Source organism: Anguilla anguilla, chromosome 14, assembly GCF_013347855.1.
Source record: "Anguilla anguilla isolate fAngAng1 chromosome 14, fAngAng1.pri, whole genome shotgun sequence".
Lineage (NCBI taxonomy): Eukaryota > Metazoa > Chordata > Actinopteri > Anguilliformes > Anguillidae > Anguilla > Anguilla anguilla.
The window spans coordinates 11,583,760-11,604,164 of NC_049214.1; the positions used below are offsets into that span (position 1 = coordinate 11,583,760).

At 41.0% G+C, this 20,405-nt stretch overlaps 1 protein-coding gene across 4 annotated transcripts; it reads right to left on the minus strand.

Moving 5' to 3' along the window:
• Positions 1-2,205: 2,205 nt before the first annotated feature.
• On the minus strand, positions 2,206-13,777 carry fut10 (fucosyltransferase 10). 4 transcript variants are annotated; one of them, XM_035389690.1, is made up of 5 exons: positions 13,500-13,777; positions 12,030-12,146; positions 11,316-11,580; positions 7,506-8,341; positions 2,206-3,999 (listed from the first exon to the last, which is right to left on the minus strand). In XM_035389690.1, exons 3-5 carry the CDS (start codon positions 11,575-11,577, stop codon positions 3,775-3,777), a joined length of 1,323 nt encoding a protein of 440 aa, XP_035245581.1. In that variant the 5' UTR covers positions 11,578-11,580; positions 12,030-12,146; positions 13,500-13,777; the 3' UTR covers positions 2,206-3,774. The 4 variants fall into 4 exon arrangements, with proteins under 4 accessions (XP_035245581.1, XP_035245582.1, XP_035245580.1 ...); XM_035389691.1 differs by lacking the exon at positions 13,500-13,777 and adding an exon at positions 12,819-12,946; XM_035389689.1 differs by lacking the exon at positions 12,030-12,146.
• Positions 13,778-20,405: the final 6,628 nt, after the last annotated feature.

Below are 20,405 nucleotides of genomic sequence, written 5' to 3' on the forward strand. Positions count from 1 at the left end.
GAAATGATGACATTTGTTGTCATGCTTTGCATACTATGCACACCATCTGGTCTGCTGCTTACAAAACAAGAAAATATTTCAAATTATTGAAAGACAACCCTTATTTTATTATATATTACAGGATAAATATAACATTTCCAGGCAGATATTTGAAGTATTTTGTGATTGCCTCATTGAAATGTTTGAAGAAAAAGGTCTGTAGACAAATTGATGCCACTTTTCAGACTTTAATAGTTAAGTCATATAAATAAAGCCAATTTTAGCTGATACAAATGTAAAGATAATACATAGCTATGGCTAGCTTCTAACATTCTAAAGCCTTCAATTTGAAATTACAGGGGCACTTGCTTGATTCAATGGAACTTTCAAAGGTCAGTCTTACAGTAAATAAGAATTGTAAATATTCTCAACCCCTTTCTTCTAAACTCCAAAAACAATTTCTGAAATCTCATTATCAGCAATGAGGTGGTGCAGTATGCATCGTTGGTTACAATGGCAGAGACCGTCATCGCGGGCAAACTGATAAAATGAGAATATTGCCTGTGTGTAGCGCAACTGCACACACCATGAACCTTCAAGAGTGAGCGAGTAATTTCTCATCTCTCAGTACTCGGCTTATGACAAGGTCACCTGGCCCACAGAAGCGCTGTGTCTGGCAAACCTGGAGGTTGCCTGGAGGAGGTGTCACATTCGACCGTTCCCTAGTGCGAGATAGCTAAAGCGGTGCTGTGGATTGGTTCTGCTCTGAGAACTGACAGCAGCAGAGAGTGCAGTACTAGGGGTGACCTACTTTAGGGAAGTTTTAACACAGAAAGGAGTAGAGGATGGTTAAGTGCAGATAGAGTCTTTAGATAAATACTTCATATTTTTTGTCACAGTTCATACATATTTCATAAATGTATGAACTGTGACACCCATAGCAGCTGTTCATGGATTCCTACCTCTTGGCAAGTTACGTACCTTAGAAAGATGTTACCATTTTGGAAAATAGTTCTATTCTGTTTTTTTATGATTTTCCAACTTTTATTGACATTAATGGACCGAACCGACACTTCAGAATAAATCACTGTTTCCAAACACTTCCCTCTGACAGGCGATAAAGCTGCATTGCTATCTTCATTACTTTTCTCATCATTGGGCCCTGCCTCTGGAGTGCATGAGCCAGCACTTTCAGCGATGTGCGCGCATCACTCACAGCCTGCTGAGCTGAGGCGCTTCCTCCATTCAGCTCGAGACTGAATTTAAGGCAGGGCTGCCCAACAAGGACTGATCCACTTCAGGATTTTGTGCCAACTTCTGCTCTTAATTGTTTAATTAGCTCCATCATAACTTGATCTGACAGTTGTGTCAGTGCCAGCCAAAGCCCCAGACTGCAAGTGTATCCTAAAGATTTTACTGTGCTCACGAACAGTATTGAACCAGCATAGATTATAGAGCGGTCAGGTAATTAATAATAAGGTAACTGGTTGGAAGAAAAACCAGCACACAGAATAGCCCTCCAGGATCGAAGTTTAAAGCATCATATGATGAAAACGCCACAAACGCTGGGTTCAAAGTTATTGCCCTGTTATTTTTGTGGGTAGTTTTAATGTGGCCAGAGCATAATCGGATTAGAGGAAGAAGATAAGCGAACACTAAACTTTCAGGCATTTCCCCATGAAGTTAAACAGATTCATAGCTCCCTCTAGTGGCTGAGATCTGAAACACCCAACTTCCAGCAAGATGCAGTGAACGTCGAGTGAAATTTGTCAATGCAATTGCAATAGTGTTTTTATTGTAAATCTATAACTTAATTTTATTAACCAAAAAGAGTACAACTCATTCTCTTATATTAGCCATCTGTGTATTCAATGCAACACATTTGTTTTCTGATAATCGAATCCTAATCATTTTAATAATCCAATGTTAGAAATTGCACTGCTTTTCAGAACACCTTTAGTCCAAGCTGTGACACTATTGATTGAATAACAAGATGAGTATCACAGGTAGTAATCAGACATTGGCAAACACCAGTGCACAGGACACACTGCACCCATCCAACCTTTTGACTACTGACCTGTACATTTTGGTTGTGTTTATTATTTTTATTGTTGTGTGGTGAATAATATTACATTTGTTGATATAGAGTTCAGTCATTTTATTGTGTAAATTCAAGTCAGTATTTTTCTGCATAAAAATAAAACAGTTGAGATGTATTCTTGATAATATTTTTCTATGCATATTTATTCATAACAAATATAACTAACGATTACAATTAAGTGCAAGTAACCTGTTATATATGAACATTCATAATAAAATGCAATGCACATTTATTATTAAATAGTGCTGAAGAAATGAAATATTCCAACAATTTCATCTATGTTCATCATTATGTTTCTCATTAAATTCATTTGTATCTTTGAGAATTCAAACAGTGAGTAAACTCCTGTGAGCAGTAGTGCTTTAGGCCATAGAATCCACACATACAGAAACAAACTCAAAACATCTTTTAACTTTAATTTGCTTCAAATGCAACAGCAGAGGTTGCAGTCAGAAAGAAAACAGGAAGTTTGGTAGGCTGCAGCACAAATTGCCGTCGGCATGCTCTTTCCCCGACCCTGGTGCCTTTCAGAGCTTTTTAGTACAATTTAGCTGTCATTTAGCCTTTTAGTTCACCACAATGACACTGATGTAACCATAAAACGGAACACTCTGTACAAAAGATGCCTATCAAAATGCACACCATTAGCCTAAATGGTAAGTCTTTGCCAAACTGCAATCTCATTGCTTACGTAAGAAAAGCGAAGCATAAAAAAGTCATACAAACATTTTACTTTTAACGTCAAGCAAAAAAGAATATTGCTACTATACGATGCATATGACTTCATATTTATTTGGCATATGTATTTGGCACTGGACAGGACACTTCTTGCCTCTGCAGATCCAATCACAAGTCTTGCATATACAGCTTGGAGATGGAAGCAGAACGTTTTGCTGTATCTTGTAAAGTTCTCCTAAATAAGCCCATCAATACTCTGGTTGATGAGACACTCAGGAGTAATCGGACTTGCAACCAGAATGTCTGTTACTCTACCCTCCAGCACAGCACTTAATCTGGGCTACAGGGTAGCTCATCCAGATAAGGTAGAGTTGCAGCATGTGGATGTGCCCCAAGCCCTGATATAGATTTCTGACTATGTCCATGTCACTGTGGCCAGCAGTTGAGCACAACAATGCACAATACACCATACCATCTCATATATCATGATTGACGTCTTCTCATTCTGCACCAGCGACTCCTCTGGTCGATCGGGCGCCTGCAGTCTGCCTGTTCCAGCTACATTATGGGAAGTGTAGTCCTTTGGCACAGTACAGCAAAGGGGTGGCTGGCACCACAGGCTTTGGAGCAGAAAGCGAACCCGTCAGCATTATTCTGAATTGTTGCAGGAAACTGCAGTGATCGGACAGGCTAACAAATACAACTGGGAGTAAATTGAGAAAATTTGGGATTAAAAAGAAAACAAAGTACTTAGTACCTTACTTGCTTCAGCAAAATATTCTGCTTGTATAAACTAATGATAAATAATAAATGAAAGACGGATGATGTAAGTGACCCTGTATAAGGCTGTTTGCAAAACAAATACACTGGGATGGAATAGACCTTCAGGTCTGGAATAGATCACAAAGAGTAACATCAGAGATCTAAACTTCCTGCCCCATCCAAAGCCTTCCGTACATGAAGCCCAAGCCTGCGAAAGCCCTCACACCCCTCGGTGTGTTTCTAACAGTCGCGTCTCAGTCAGCGAACACCTGCTTCCAGAACTGCCCCACGGTGAAGTTTCTGTTCCTCTCGGCCAGCAGGCGCAGGGCTCGCGCCTCCAGCTTGGACTGCTCGTAGCTCAGCCCCCAAATGCCCCTCTGGGAGGCCTCGCCCGTGGGGCCGCCGGGGAATCCGAACGTCCGCGGGGGCGGGCAGCTCAGGTGGCTGGCTTCGGCCCGCCAGGTTTTGGGAGCGAGGCCCTGTGTGAAAGAGGGCAGGGGGACAGAAAAAAAGAGTAAGACACTGCGGGAGTGCAGAGGGGAACACCACACCTGAGGTGCGCCATCCCCTGAGGGCGGGTAATGGGGCTGAACGGCGGAGGGAGGGGGGGAGCAGACAGCTGCGACAGCGGGCCGATCTTTAGCGGGATGGGCGCGCTCTTTCCACAACTGTGACACATCAGTCTCACTATGACTCCCCCCCCCACCCGCCCCCCTCCCAAAAGACTAACTTCAATATCAGTGAGTCCACACTCCAGGCTACACATCCCATTGATTCATGCTGCTTGGAATACTGCAACACCCCCCTCACCAGCACTGGGGGCCACTACAGGACCAGAAACTACAGGCTAGAGGTAACACGGGGCTTTAAAAGAAAGTTTCTGACTGCGATTTTTCACTGGCTCTCCAACAGGAGATGTGAACTGGTCCCTGATGTCACACTAGATGTTCCAAATCGAGACTGCTGAAATGGCAGCCAAACTGGAGTTAGCTCCCAATGACTTTTTACCTTATAACTTTATTGGTCTTTGAAAAGCAATCAACGGCACTGCATCAACCTATTTACGAGACAGGTGAAAGCACCTACTCATACTTTTTCTCCACAGATACAGACAAGCTTCATTCTGTGGAGTACAGACACTGTCAGATTCTTTTACTTCTGATTTCTGCATTTCTCAACACCATCACTTTATGAAAGATGAACTGAAGACTATTTACAGTAAGGCTATAAAGCCAGTAGCCGCGGAAGCACATGGACTGCTGCCTCTTTAGAATGCAGGACTTTTATAAATCTGCGTTTCACATCAATTCACTTGTGTCCTGATTATAACTATTTCTGCTATAATATGCCAACTCACAATAATAACACAACAAATATATGTCATTGATAATTCTATTATGACACTGCAAACAGAAGCCGGATGAAATAGCGGTATGAAATAATGGTTTGGCATTCTGATCAAAACAAGGCTAATTTTTTTTAACCCAAGGAGCGACTTCTGTTTCAATTTACACATGATGCGCAAGCTAGCTAGAGCGCGATACCTCGTTTTCGACTTTTCGTTCAGATTAGGTGCTTTCTCTTCGAATCTCACAGTGCCACCAACAGCTGTGTAAATATTTTGTAATTGCTCATTTTAAATGTTCTTTGAATCTTAAATATTTGTACAATTTCTTTTCCTTTCTAACTTGTGTTGTATTTTATGTGTACGTTCGGCACACGCGTAAAACAGGGCACCTGCTCTCTGCGCGTCTCAGAGTTTACATAAAGGAAAAAGAATACACAACGCAAATGTCAGACACAGAAAGACAATTGGCTCAAAGACACAGGAGTAATTATTTTGTTGGGGTTCAAGTCTGGGTCATCACCTGATGTAACCTTAAAGAAAACCTTGGAACATTGCTTCTAGAACGCAGCGTATTTTTTCCTGAGTTTTGGCTTTTTCTGTGTAAAAAACACAGGATGCTGCGTTATCAAGATCAGGGAAAGATCAACCAGTAAACTTGTAAAATATAACATGCAAACTGTTGAAAATCAGGGGAAAAAATGGAGGACATAATTTTAATCTTCTTTCCTTTTGCATTGCACACTAGGCAATGTTTCCTTAATTAATAGATAATATATTCTTTGGTAACCTCAGCTGCAAGTTGCTTTCTTTTGTAAATATTTAATTAACTTAATTTCCTGTAGCATGCAAGTTTTTTACTTTAATAAGTTTGAAACCTACGCAGGCCCAGAAATCAAGAAAAACCGATGATACAAGGCACAGCATCTTCCTATTTCTCTTAATCTATTTGACTAAGCACATTTTTCATTTTATATTTAAACTTAATATCAGTTTTTGTTTTCAATATAGACCATTGTCTGTACTCTGCAGATTTTTCCCTTGTAGTTTTACTTTCTCATCAATGTTTTTTTATGAAACCGAATATAATTTATTAATATTTAATTCATATTCATATTTAATATTTTATGACAACTCAAAATTCTTCAGAAGTAGCTACTTCTACACACTTCCATTGTGAAACCACAGAAGGGCTGCAGTATGGGGTTGGATTATGCAGTTAAGAATAGACAAATTAAACACTGCATCTCATCCACTCTAAATATGCACATATTTTCAAAAATAAAGCAGGTTTTAAATAAAGATTGTTTTTCTGCATCAATGTGATTAATTGGCCAATCACAACTTGAGCATGTAACACTAAAGTGACTGTTGCATAGGTGCTATTTCACGTACAGTAATTAGCCAGACAGGTAATTGGTCACAGGTGATTAGATATCAATTCTAATTTGTGGAGAGTCAAGTCTTCTGAATTGTGAAGAAAAATAGACACACAAGATTAATTACTGTAGGCCCTATTTAATCTATCACTCCGATTAATATGAAGTAACACGCAAGTGTTCAAAGACTGAGTGACTGGCGATTTAGAATATACAGGAACTAAGATTTATCGTTTTGGGCATGTTTTGCTTGCATACTAGCCCACATGGCAGTGAATAACTTCACAACCAAAGTTCAAAACCAGCACCCTGACCAGATCTCTCCATTCCACAACTTTGAGGCACCTGGCTATACCCTCCCTGTATGATCACTTCTCAAAGTCATGATGCCTGTCTGTACTGGTAACACAGTTGTGGTGTAATGGCTGAATAAATATACACATTTCCATATGCTTGCACCATTTTATCAGAATGACACAACTAAAACAGCAGCTCAGAAAAGCTGGAAACTGTACCCCTACACTTAATGGACATTTCCTTTCTTTATGTGTAGAGAGCTGAAAGTTGATATGAATGCGGGTCATGTAATTACATTACGTTACATTTATTTAGCGGACGCTTTTATACAAAGCGACGTACAAAAGTGCATATCATGGTCATTGGAACGACTACAAAACACGTGTTCGATAAGGTACAGTACTCATTTCGTAAATGTACTGGTGCATTCAGCTAAAGCACTGCTTCAGTGCAGTGGTCAACCCTACAGTGAGGAGTGAAATCCTGAGCACACTAGTGCTGGGAAAAGCACAAAAGAGGGTCCCAGTCTGCAGGGTAACCCGTGACTCAGTGCAGAAGGGCGATTCCTCCTGTCTGTGTGTGCTGGCTGTACCTTACTGAACCTGTGTTTAGCAGTTGTCTATGACCATGAAATGCACTTTTTGTACGTCGCTTTGGATGAAAGCGTCTGCCAAATGAATGTAATGTAATGTAATGGCTGGCTGTTTCAGTAGTGCAGCCCCCCCGGGGTACTGGCTCAGGTGCTGAGCTGGACTGCAGAGTGAGACAGAAGCAGGGGCTTACACGTCCCTCTCAGGACACGCGGGCTCATCTGCACTTTCCCAAACCACAGGACTTTATCACAGCAGTGGGCTGGGTCTACAAACATGAATGAACATTCCAAATTGGGAAGTAAGCAAGGAGGGAATCAAACGGACCCCGTTTCTCCTCTAACGGAACAGACGGGCTCGAGTGAACCTGTTACCTCTTTCTGTCTCTGGAGGTTCTCCCAAACGCGGTCGCACACCATGCACTCAAAAACGTCGATGTAGTTTTCCTGCGCCAGGTCCTGGACGCCCCACTTGCGGTTCCTCATCTCGGTCAGCAGGCCAGGGTTGGACACTTGGCCCCGGAGCTTCCACCGCAGGTACGCCTCGTACTCCCCGTCGTTCTCGTCCAGCCTCCTCAGGTACCGCGCCAGCCTCTCCGGCGGCTCGTCGGGGTCCACCACGACGGCGCTCCTGTTGCTAGGCAGCCAGGCGCGGACGTTGGGGGCGCCGTAGTACACGGGCACCACCCCGAGCTTGAGCGGCCTCCACAGCTTCTCGGTGATGTAGTCGTCGCAGACGGCGTTCTCGAAGGCCAGGATGAACTTGTACTGCGCCAGGATCCCCAGGAAGCCCGGCTCGTCCATGGCGGCGGAGTCCCGCAGCGGGGCCGGCAGGTCCCTGTTGTGCAGGCACGCCCCGTACGAGTCCACCCGGATGTGCCTCATCAGCTCCCGAATGTAGGCGTCCCGGTCCGAGGGGGGGTCGCAGTCCGACTGCACGTACACCACGGGGGCCAGGGTACTCCTCAGCCGGTTCTTTTGGGACAGGGGGACAAGGTGAGCCCGGGAGGTGAGCAGCTCCAAGCTCTCCAGGTACTGGGTGGTGAGGGGCAGGTGAGAGAGACGGCTGAAGGTGGCCGTGTGGTTGAAGAGGGTGATGACGGGCGAGTGAAAGAGTTTGTAGTTGTTTTTAGGGGACTCCTCGTGGAACAGGGCCCAGTGGTGACCCGCCTTCCTGGGCAGGGGAAGGCTTTCTATGTTGAAGTCAGTGCCTGGTTTAGTACAAAACAACAGGAACAGGTGAGGGGAATTCAAAGGAATGGTCTTCTGTTACAGTGGTTAGAATACTGGATACTGAACCTGACGGTTGCTGGTTCAAGTCCAAGGTGGGTCACTGATGTGAAGCAAAGCACCTTTGACAAACAGATTTATCTCAATCACTCCAGTATAAAACCAGCTGAAAATGATAAATGTTACTAAACACATACTATGCCCAGACAAAGCATATTGAACATGACAGTGAAAGTGAAATGTATCCACTAAAATCAAATCAGGAAGCAAACATTTTTTAACGATTAAGATGTTAGATGTGAAAGTGAGTAAACAGGAAGACTTTCACTAATTACATTCAAAATATCTGCACTCAACAGTTTTCAGTGAAGCTAAGGATAATTATTTGAACAGCATAATCTTCATCACTTAAATGATGTTACACTGTTGGCTGACTTCTATATAGGCTATCTAACTCCAAAACATCCCCACAGGTACACAAGTTAATTAGAGGGGAATTGTCAATCAGTGCCTCTTCTAGAAATCAGTTCCTAACTCATGGCAGTAAGTTTATTCTGGCATGGCAAATAGAGAATGAAAACTATCTCCATTTATTGTGCATGCAATCATTTGACCAATTTTTGTATAAATCTCCAGAACAATCATATGTTCGCTGGCAGTTTGACAGACTTACAGAGGCAATCGCATCACCTCTGGTCCACCTAGTAATGAATTCCAAAATCAAATATTATTCTTCCACATAGCTGAAATAGAGATAATGCTGGTCTGGCATTCTAAAGCACTTTTTCTTTTCCAGGTATGGATTTTATTTCACTGCAATGCGATGTCAGCACATCCTGTACAACACAAGGATGAATAATGTCATAGCCAATGTCACTAATGAGTGTGCAGCCCCGCAATCAAATACAGCATGCACACGCCAAGCCTGCCGCATAAATCAGCTGTTCGAAAAACACAACAAAACGACACGATTAAAACCTGTATTTATCGCCAAGCTCACAAGAATAACCTAATGTTTAAAATGCAATAAGGTGCAGCGTTTAATATTCGCTCACTGGCAGGAAATGGTGAGCCCAGGGTACAAAATGTCACGAAGGAAAAATTGTAAATCAATTCACTGTGGCCGCGCCCTTTCAGTTACTCCCCAGCGAGGGGGGTGGGGGGGGAGGGGGGGGGAGGTGTCGTGCTCTCCCGGGTGAACGCCCTGGACAATCTGCACATTAAGTGGAGTGCACTTGCAGTTTCTGGCTCCAAATGAGCGGGGCGGGGTTTAATCAGCAAATGTACCTGCATCAAAGAGAGCGTGACCTCAGCAGGGGAAAGCGACCTCAGCTGAGAGCATGAGACACCTTTTATTCAGGGCAATTTAAACACTACACAGAATGTGTTCTGTTTCCTTCGCTGGCATTATGCAGCTGACACTAGTGTGGGCGCACTGACGATTAGTTATGCTGCGTGTAACCGATTTGAAAAAAGCATTCATCTTCTTTTAAAAGGACCTCTCCTTTTTGATTCTACAAATGTTTACACAGGTGTGAATTTTAGACATATCCCAATATCCCGCTCCTGAAGTGCTGCTCTTTTAGCCATCTTAGGGACTGCAACCAAATCTTCCACAAAGGACAATTTGCTTAAATGTTAAAATCAACAGGTGACGTCAAAGGTTAATGGATTTCCAATGGAATATCCCAAAGGCGCACTTATGGTGCAGAGTAGCATTCACCGCCCTTCAAATTACCTTTAACCATCATAAAATGTAACCGCAGTCATCATTAAGTATCACCTTCAGCCACCACAAGACAGAAGCAGCCCGCGCAGTCTAGCCAGGCAGTGCCAGAGGAATCAGTCAAATAGGCCATGAGCGCCCCCTAGTGCCTAAGTCAAACAGTTTTCAAAAATACATTTGCTTGTCAGACACCTACCCCTGCCCCATTTATTCAGACCACGTTTAAGTGTTTCAGCAGATTTATCCCGTTCAGCAGATCCAGAAAGGCACCATGCCAGTTTAAAGGCCACACCAGTGAACTTGAAGGGTGTGAACATGACTGTCTGTATTTCAACAGCTGGCCTTACAGCCAATACTCTTCGACTAGCGGTCTCCCTTCGTATCATCCATAAGCATCACAGTATAAAACTACTGGATTTGCTGCCTGAGGCAGAGAATCATGCAAAAATAGTGAACATGCCACAACCAAACATTTTCAAATGCACATACATTAAAGTGACTAGGTTCAGTGTTTGTCCTACCCAACCCCTTTTGCCCACTTTAGGGAGTTTAGCTTTACTTGTACTGTGTCCAGTATCACAGCCTTCACTATTAAATTTAGTGATGGATACCCGATCAGTTTCTGGACAGTATTGGACACGATTAGGTCTGTCTGGCACAATTAGGAAATTGCCTCAACCAATTCTGTTCCCTACACTAACACTGAGAACTTGCTGTACTGCATTTATTGAATTATTCATAGTTTAATTTATTATTTTAATATAATCATCCTTGTTTCTGAGTCAGAGAAGAAGGGTACGTTTGCATTTCATCCAACAGAGAATGCATTTTAAGGTCCTTTAGATGTTTGTAGTTTTTATTTTCTTTATTTTTCTTTTCATTTATATAAGAAATATTAACATACCAAACAAACATCAGACAAAAGTGTGACACATCAGCAACCTGTGCATACAGAAATTAATCTTAAATAAAGTGTTTTATTTCTGAAGAAGCACTGCTGACAATTATGCCAATCTCTAAAAGTGAGCTAAATGGTTGAAAAAAACCTTCATGTAAACCCTATCCTTAAGTTTAATCTGATCAGAGCACAGAACCCTACTCAAGTCCATGAGTCTCACAGGCTTTCAGTGACTCTAAACACTGTTTGGGGTATGGACAGAAACTAGCTTAAACAGAGTAACAGCCTCACATGCCATAGGATCACACCATGTGAATACTACAGTACTCACCATAAAACAGGAAGGCCTGTGTAGATGGGTGGTTGTGGTAAGTCTTGTTAATGGTGAAAAAGCACTTGTTCTTCCCACACTCTCCCAGTCGCCCCATTTTCCCTGTCAGGGGAGACCACCACACGATGAAGGGGTACCAAACGCCCGGCCCCACAGGGCTCCTCCTGCGTGTCAGAGGGCTGTGGTCCTGGGACTCTAGCCCGTCCTTCAGAGGACGTTTGTGTCTTTGCACTTTGCCCTCAAACTGCCCCAGCTCCACCATCACCTGAGCAAACACAGGGCATTTGCACTGAATGGTTATGATGCTTAGGAGGCCCATTACAGAATGCATTTACAATAAAGCCACAAAAAATGTGGCCAGCACAGCAAACACACAGCTCGCTTCAGCATCTTATCGTGGATGTACTTTCTCAACGTACTTTCTCTCACTCTGTGGGTATCCTTCAAAGTAATAGCACAGGAGTGAGAAACATGTAACCCCATAAAACTTACAATATTCCCAAAAAAGCAATAGCCGGTACAACCACAAATGCTCACCACAGTGATATTGCACCAATAAATACAATTCATATTTTTCAACATGCATTTCACTAGAACACACAGAGATTTAGAACATGCGTTTACATTTTAAGCTACTTAACAGAGAAAAAGAAAATGTTTAAGTAAGCAAAACTGCTTATTAGGAAAGAGTAGTTCAGGAAGAACAGGTAGTACCAGGAGAAAGGAGAGGGGAGAGGAGAAGAAGCTGGGTTTTCATCCAGGTATTAGTCAGGTAACCAAAGTAGATCAGGGAACAGAGAAGGGAGGACTGAAAGAGAACCTACTGCACGCCTGCAAACAAGAAATGAAAATCAACATGACACTCATCAGGGCCCTGAATATACATACTAAAATAAAAACAAAATAAAGTTTCACGTTTCACGTTTCACTCTACAAGATAAATTATACCCATTAAAATCTCAACTGTGAATTTCAAAGCTGTTAGCTATGTGCTTTAAAGGCATACTATGCAGGATTTTTAAGCCTGGGTTTACAATCAAAGAAGTCTCCTCCATCTTCAACCCCGCCCACTCACACTCCAGTACCCAACCAAATCAAAGACAAATTCATTAGAAACTACCAGTAAATTTCTCCCATGTGACATTAGGCCACATTGTCTGGTTGGGACTAAGAAACGAACGTATACAAATAATTTAAAAACTGGTCACTTCGGTCAGGACGTCTAGCAACCCTAGCTGCATAACTAGATGTAACATGTAACATTTCTTCTCACTGTGAACAATTCCCAATTTGTTTACATTCTGGACAGATGCGACTCAGCGAATCTACCACTGTTACCCGTCGCAGCACTTTCCACACAAGCAACGCAAAGGTTTGATCTAAATGCAGTAACAGCAGCCTTTCTCCAAAATGTCTCAATTTAATTGTGCCACCACAGCAACACATTTCCTATGCTTGCGAGATCTTCACAAAAAGAAGAAATTTTATGACACTGTTACTTACAAGTCCAACAAAAGCTCTGTGTCGCTTTTCATCCCCTTGGCAAAATTTAGCTGTAACCACCAGAAAAAGTTATTCCGAGGTTACAGTAACTCTAGTTCTTGAAGGATCGCTAGTCTTTTTCGCTTCACTGTATCAAGACCATTACAGTGCCTAGCTAGCTATAGCAATCAGATCCCAAACCACGGGCTCTGTAGGCCACACCTACCATTCCCCGCTCAGAAAAGACTGCCACGCCCAAAAACGTCCCGGACACATTTTAGAATAACAAATACAGGTAAAGGTGCCCAAATCCTGCGAAAGTGCGTAAAAACATAGATTGCTGGTGCATCATAGATACACCTCAGCATGGTTATTTTATAATATTTACCAGTTAAAAATTCTGCATAGTCTGCCTTGAAAAGTAAGTTGCTAACAAGCTACTAATATTGAAACTACAAAGGTGGCTTTCTTCCAACTGCCACTCAGGTTTCCACACTAGCACGCCTGCACGCGAAAGCCGTTGTATATACAGTATATATACAATATGGCACCATCCTGGACAATATATTGTAGATTCAGCTTGCAGCTAAAGTTTTTTTTTTTTTTTTTTAAGTCTAAAAGTACTTTAAACAAATGGACACGCATTTCAGCCAAGAAACCTAACTGCCTGTGCAATGTTAACTAGCAGTGATGTGAATGTACCTGGATAGTAATGATAAGGAAAAAGGATGCTGAAAGGCAGAGACAGAAAACAAAAAGTCGTTTCAAAGAAAGTCTTGCCATCTCCCAAATTCACAGCACGAGGGCACCAACGCCATATGTACAGTTCACTTTTTTGGCAGTCTGAGTCGTTGTTGAATTGCAATAAAATACTCCAGATTGCATTTAACGTATATTTAGCATGCTAGCAAACCACTCGGTAGTTAAGACCGCAAGCAAGCCAAGATTGTTTTGAGAAAGCCATCTTTAAAGATACTTCTTTCTCTTGGTTTCGTTTGACAGCGGCTAAAAACAGCTAGGGTGCATTACCGCCACCCACTGATCTGGAGTGTGAACTGAGGAGGCTTACAGAGTGCCTGCGATCCAAAAAATGAAATTAAATAAAATTAAAAACGATCAAATTCTATAAATCAGCCCCGTAGGTTGATTTTAAGCACTGTTTCTTTTAAGAAATTTCTTGCCTCTACCCCCCTGTAGATGTTTTAAAGATTTTCTGAACATCACGTTCCTCCTCTATCTCTTGTAGACTTGTTCTCAATATTCCTCTTTCCCTACTACATTTGCTGCAATTATTAATGATATGGAAATCAGTTTATGATTTCTCCACAAAAATCACTCCTGCCTGAATCACGCTTCTTTATAATATGCAATGTACTATTGAATCCTGTGCGACCAAGTCTTGGTGTCAATGTGCTCCAGTTTCCTGTCTCCCCCTCCAGCCCTTGTACTCCCAACCAGTGGGTTAATGGCAAATAAATGCCAACCCTTGATTTCTTTATTCCACTCATCCTACCATCCTACCAATGGCTTTTCATTAACCCTTTAGCTTCTGACTTACTAATACCTACCTCTATCTGCATTTCACCTAACTTCAAAGCCTATATACTGTAGCACATGTATGCCAACACAAAGGCATGGCTTCTGAATATGGATATGAACACTCAGCAGTCTGCATTGATCATTATCAGTGGATGCTCTTCTTATTTGCTGATTTCCATAGTCTTCTACTCCTGCTGATCTTTCCCTGTCTTGCTGTGACCAGTCAGGTCACAGTTATATATTTATAAATGTTATTATATGTTTGTCTTAGCAGTATAATTATGAAATTAAAGATCTTTCTGTTGCCTCAAACATTTCGCTATGGATGCGATATAATATAAATTGTGTAATGAAATAAGGAAAATAATTGAGAATGCCCAAATACATATGCAATTTTGGCCAGACAGGAAGTGGAAACAAGGTATACGCAACAATAAAAAGATTGTAGGCGCATAAAATAATGAAAAATGGAAATGAGGAATGAGGCTAGATGATGTTATTCTCACATTCAGTAACACTGCATTGGCATGGTCAAAAAAGTGTTTCAGATAACATTTCTCATGGGTTTGATTATTTCCAAGGGAAATATAAATTCAGATTGCAGATCATACCAGAGATTTTTCCCTATTCCCTGATAGATGGTAGCATAATTTCCAACAGATGCAATGCATGGGAGGACATCAAATTTTACTTATTGATAATTTTTCCTAGGGGGGTCTCAGTGCAGGCTTAGACCTACAGTGCTGTGAAAAAGTATTTGCTACCTTCCTGATTTCCTCTATTATTGCATATTTGCCACACAAAATGCTTTCTGATCTATAAAATATAACATCAGGCAGCCTGAGTAAACACAACACTCATTTTGTAAATGACTATTTCTGTCATTTAAAGAAAAAAGTTATCAAACACTCATATCACCCATGTGAAAATGTAATTTTTTTTTTCTTTAAATGTAATACCTAGTTGCACCATTTTCAGCACCAATAGCTGCAACCAAACACTTCCTATAATTTGATATCAGTATTTCACATCGCTGTGGAAGAATTTTTGCGCATTCTTCTTTGCAGAACTGCTTTAATTCAGACAAAATGGTAGCCACAGTATCCCTATTGGGTTCAAGTTAGGGCTTTTGACTAGGCCACTACACAACTTTAATTTAGTTTCTTTTCAGCCACTTAGATGTAAATGGTAAATGGACTGCATTTATATAGCGCTTTTATCCAAAGCGCTTTACAATTGATGCCTCTCATTCGCCAGAGCAGTTAGGGGTTAGGTGTCTTGCTCAAGGACACTTCGACACACCCAGGGCGGGGTTTGAACCGGCAACCCTCCGACTGCCAGACAATCGGTCTTACCTCCTGAGCTATGTCGCAAGATGTGAACTTGCTTTTGTTTTTTGGAGCATTGTCTCACTGCCTAACCCAATTACACTTCAGCTTCAGCTCACGAACCAATGACCGGACATTCTCCCTAAAAAATTCTTGGTACAGAGCACAATTCATGATTCCTTCAATAACAGCAAGTCGTCCAGGTCCCGAGGTAGCAAAGCCCTCCCACACTATCACACTACCACCACCATGTTTGATTGTTGGTATGATGTTCTTACTGTGGAATGCTGCATTTGCTTCATTTTTTTTGCAAAAGTGAGACTAGCCTTGATGCTTCTCTTGGTTTGCAGTGGTTTCTGCCTTGCTACTCACCCATGAATCTAATTTTTGCCCAGTCTCTTTGTTATTGTTGAGTTATGAACACTGACCTTAGCTGAGGCTAGAGAGACCTGCAGTTCTTTGGATGTTATTCTGGTATCTTGTGTGACTTGGATGAGTTTTTGCTGCACCTTTGGAGAAATTGTGGCAGGCCAGCCACTCCTAGGAAAAATCACCACTGTTCCAAGTGTTCTCCATTGGAGATACTGTCTTCTCTCTGTATAACTCCCAGAGCCTTAGAGATGGCTTTGTGACCATTTCCAGACTGATATATTTAAACATTTTTTCTCATCTTTTCTGGAATTTCCTTTGATCTTGTCATAGTGTGCTTGTAGAAACTTTGTTGTGACTACTTCACTTCCATGGTTAGGCACAATATGAGAGAAGTTAGATTCAACAGGGCTGGCTGCAATGTAGACTGGCCGTGTTTAACCAGCTGAATCTAATTATCAATTAAATTTAGTTATTGTAAATAATAATTTTACAAATGTGATTTATGTTTACACAGTTTTGCATTGTCAAATATTACATTTTGTTTAATCACCTGAAACCATTCAGTGTGACAAATATGCAATAATAGAGAACATCAGGAAGTGGGAAAATACTTTTTCACAGGGCTGTATGTCCAACTGTGCAATAAGAGATGTGTGACTAACAGGATAGTCACCAGGGCAAAAATATATATTTACATTGAAAAACCATAGCTTGTTCATACTTCATTCAAAATGTTTATGGAGACTGGTGAAGAATCGAACTGAAATTAGTGTTCTTGCTGTGAAAGCAGTGTTATCAACATCATGAAGAGGATTATTTAAAACAGTGGTACAGTATAGACTAGAAGGTCGTTCAAATAAGCCCTGATAATACAGGCCTCATATCGGCTGGCCTGGATGCCATAACATTGCTTGGAAGTGCTTAATTGGTTTTGGCTGACGACTGTGTGATTTAAAACACATTTTAGTTTCATTTAAATTTATATATCAGTAGCAATGGGTATACAGATTCAAGGAGGCAATTTTACTCCTGTCCACCAGGGTGGGTTTTTACTTCACACTGTTTCATATTTTTTACTGAACTCTGGATGAACTCTTTATTATCTATTCTGGCTGATTAATTATACCAGAACTAAACATGTGCATGAACCACAGAAGGACCTGGAATTGATTTCCTTTCTTACCATTTCTTCTGTGACCTTTCAACCACCTTATTTATATCTCCCCTGATTACTGTTAAGGGTCATCCATATAAAAAAAACCTATGGGCCTTGAAGTATCAGGTACCAGCTGGAGGTTGAAAACAAAATTGACATTTGTGTATTTAACAAGACCTGAACAAAACACACAGTTGACCTGTGCAGGTCTCCTTTCAAGTAGGAGCAGCAGTCAGTGATAAAATGTAGATTTTAACTAAAAATTGGACTATTATTTTCATCCTTTACATTAAAGCAGGGGTGTGCAGATAAAAGGAATTCAGCACCTCCATTCATAAAATACTTTTAAAAGAAAGTTTTTAAACTAAGCTGAAGCTAGCACATTCCCCTCATCGATGAAATGGTGCAGTGTGCTGACTGTGGTCTATAGTACAGTACCTATTTCCATAACATCAGCATAGGTATAAAAGTTAATTATAGGGAAATACCAATAAACAATACTTACCTTCTTTTGGCAAATTCAATTACATACATTTTAAACAGAAATGGATTTTGATCTTATTTCAGCTCTGTGTTGAAAGTCAATGGAATTCAGTAATTCTTCATAAAAGATCCACACTTAATGTTTTTTATTTTTAAGTTAATATGACATTAAAGTATCTGGGTATATTGTCTTCGTAAATTGAATGTGCTATTTTAGCCTTGCCTAACTTAAAAAATGTTAGGTGTGGATACATATCATGGACACAAAATGTAACTCAGATAATTTTAACAAATACAGACATTGATGGTGTATTGATGAATGTGAACACTGTAAACAATGGGAGTGATGATCATACAAAATGTAACCATGGGTCTTGTAGCTCTTTACATGTAAATGTTTGCATATTAAATGTTAATGTTATTTATTATTTAGCCCATTGGACTGCACTCAGCAGTACTATGTAATTTATGGAGCTCAGATTACTAGTTGCCCCTGGGCTGGGATGTGACCTGCACACTATAAGCAGATGTGTTCATTGGCCTCCAGCTGTGTTAAGTCAGACATTAACCGCTACATGTTATATGTTGGTGTATGAGAAGGGTCTGGGGCAGGACTGCCAGGTTTTGCTTTCCCAAGTCAAACTGGCTGAGTCATGTTTGCCTTTGCATGGACCTGTGTGACCAAAAAGCCAGATGGCATTTTGGACATTATCTAGGCTATATGTATGTATCACACCATCTTAACAAAATTATTAAAAATTTCAGATAAATAGAAAGATGGACTTGTTCCTGTAGTCTTGGTCATGTTTCCTCAGTGACTCATTTCTTGTAAGAAGCCAGTTGGCAGTTAATTTTTTTTGGAGATGAGGTTTTTTTTTTTTTTTTTCTTAGAAAAATATATTTTTTGGGTATTTTTTATATCTTTCATATTCTGGAGGCTGAAGGCCAATCTGCAGTCTGCCTGAGAAGACTTCATGAGAGGTTAAGCAGTGTTCATGATGTCCTCCAATATATCCCATATATATTTATCAACAGTCATCTTTCATGCTATAGTGTACTACAGTAATGTTCACATGCAAATTTAGTGCAGCCATTATATTGCCATGAACACCTTTCCATGCATTTGATATGGATATGAAGACAGCATGACTTTTGCTTGGAAAACCATACCAGTTCTCAGAATTCATGGTTGTGCAAGGCCAGGATTAACTAATGGAAAGAACTGCGAAATGTGAGGTAGACTGTTTATTAAATAGATGGAACAGCAGTATGTGGGTGCAAATGTGTGTTTGTTCGGAGGGGCGCGGGGGGGGGGGGGGGGGGGGGGGGGGGGTATGATGAAGCCTCACACACTATGGCATGAGGATGGCAATTGCATGAAAGGGTATAATGAAGAACCTTAATTATTGTTCCGTCCCATAGCTTTCCCAGCTGTCCTATCTTTGCTTACATTAACTCTGCATAAATTACACGTTCCTGAACGGAGGGATCACAGATCTTTCTGAACAGTGGCAGAAGGACAGTCTCAAAAGCATGCTTCTGATCTCACACCTAGAGGCTTTTTGCTTCCATTTTTGCCTTTGTTACCTTATTTTCTTGTGAAGGGATAAATATATAAAGCACAGAATGATATATGACCTAATTCCCACAAAGCAGAGCACAGCCTGGCTACAAGACTCTCTGGGAAGTCTGACTCGCGACCCTGACTAAAGAAGTCAAGTTTGATGTTCTGGAAAAAAAGCAGGGATGCCTTTAACTGATGTGATAGATTGATTTGACTGTGACACGGGCACTGTGAAGAACAAGCCCAGGTGCAAAAGTCAACCGATAGAGACCGCTTTTGGATCAACTGGAATGCCAGCTGTGAGCCAGGCCTAATCGCCCAATCAGAGCCCAACCTCACTAATGCTCTTCTGGCTGAATGGCAGCAAATCAATCCTCCTCTGTAGTATAAAGCCTCAGGTGTCCACATACTTTTGACCATGTAGTGCATATATGGGTCATTATAACAAATTGCTGCTAAAGTGTTGGACCGCTTTATTTCATGTGAATGGCTTAAAAGCATTGTATTTAATTGCTGAGCTATGGCAGAGAGAGAGAGTACAAATGACGTTGCCTTTAACAAGCATGTTCAAAGCCTTATATGAAAGGATTGGATTTAATGCTTGTTTCAATAATTTAAAAAATACTTCTAAATTCAGGGAGGGAAACCATTACTTTCAAATTACTCAGCGAACTACTCAGTCCTTCATCTTTTGATTGTAACAGGGAGATGAACGTTAAGCACTTGGCATGAGAGGCTAATCACTAAATCATCTTTTTGGGAAAGTATGAATGCATGATTGGAGCACTTTGCATGTAACTAAATGGACAGGATTTCAGCATCTGTATTCTCTGGTTACTGTGCACTGCATTTATCTGCTTTTTCTAATTGATATTCCAAGTTTCTGTAAGTTGACCACAATATAATGGGATGTGTATGTTATTGATTCGTAGTGACAAATCACACCAACAGCCTTTTATAAATCATAATTTGGCCAGTCACAGGGTCCATATGCCATATCAACGTGAATGAGCAAAGTATATAGGAGGGCGTCCTTACTTGACATGATTTTTTCATATATCACATTAGTACATACTTGCAATGGAAGTGAAGCACTGAACAGCAGATATGTTTGGGTCATGTTCTGTAATCCACATTTTGCCTGTGACTCAACACAAAGTGTTGGT

Excerpts from the sequence above, each read along its gene's own strand:
- fut10 (XM_035389689.1), bottom strand. The coding sequence starts at position 13,580 with ATGGCAAGACTTTCTTTGAAACGACTTTTTGTTTTCTGTCTCTGCCTT. Across the intron at positions 8,342-11,315 it reads ACAGGCCTTCCTGTTTTATG|GCACTGACTTCAACATAGAA; the intron begins GTGAGTACTGTA and ends GTACTAAACCAG. Across the intron at positions 4,000-7,505 it reads ACCTCCAGAGACAGAAAGAG|GGCCTCGCTCCCAAAACCTG; the intron begins GTAACAGGTTCA and ends TCTTTCACACAG.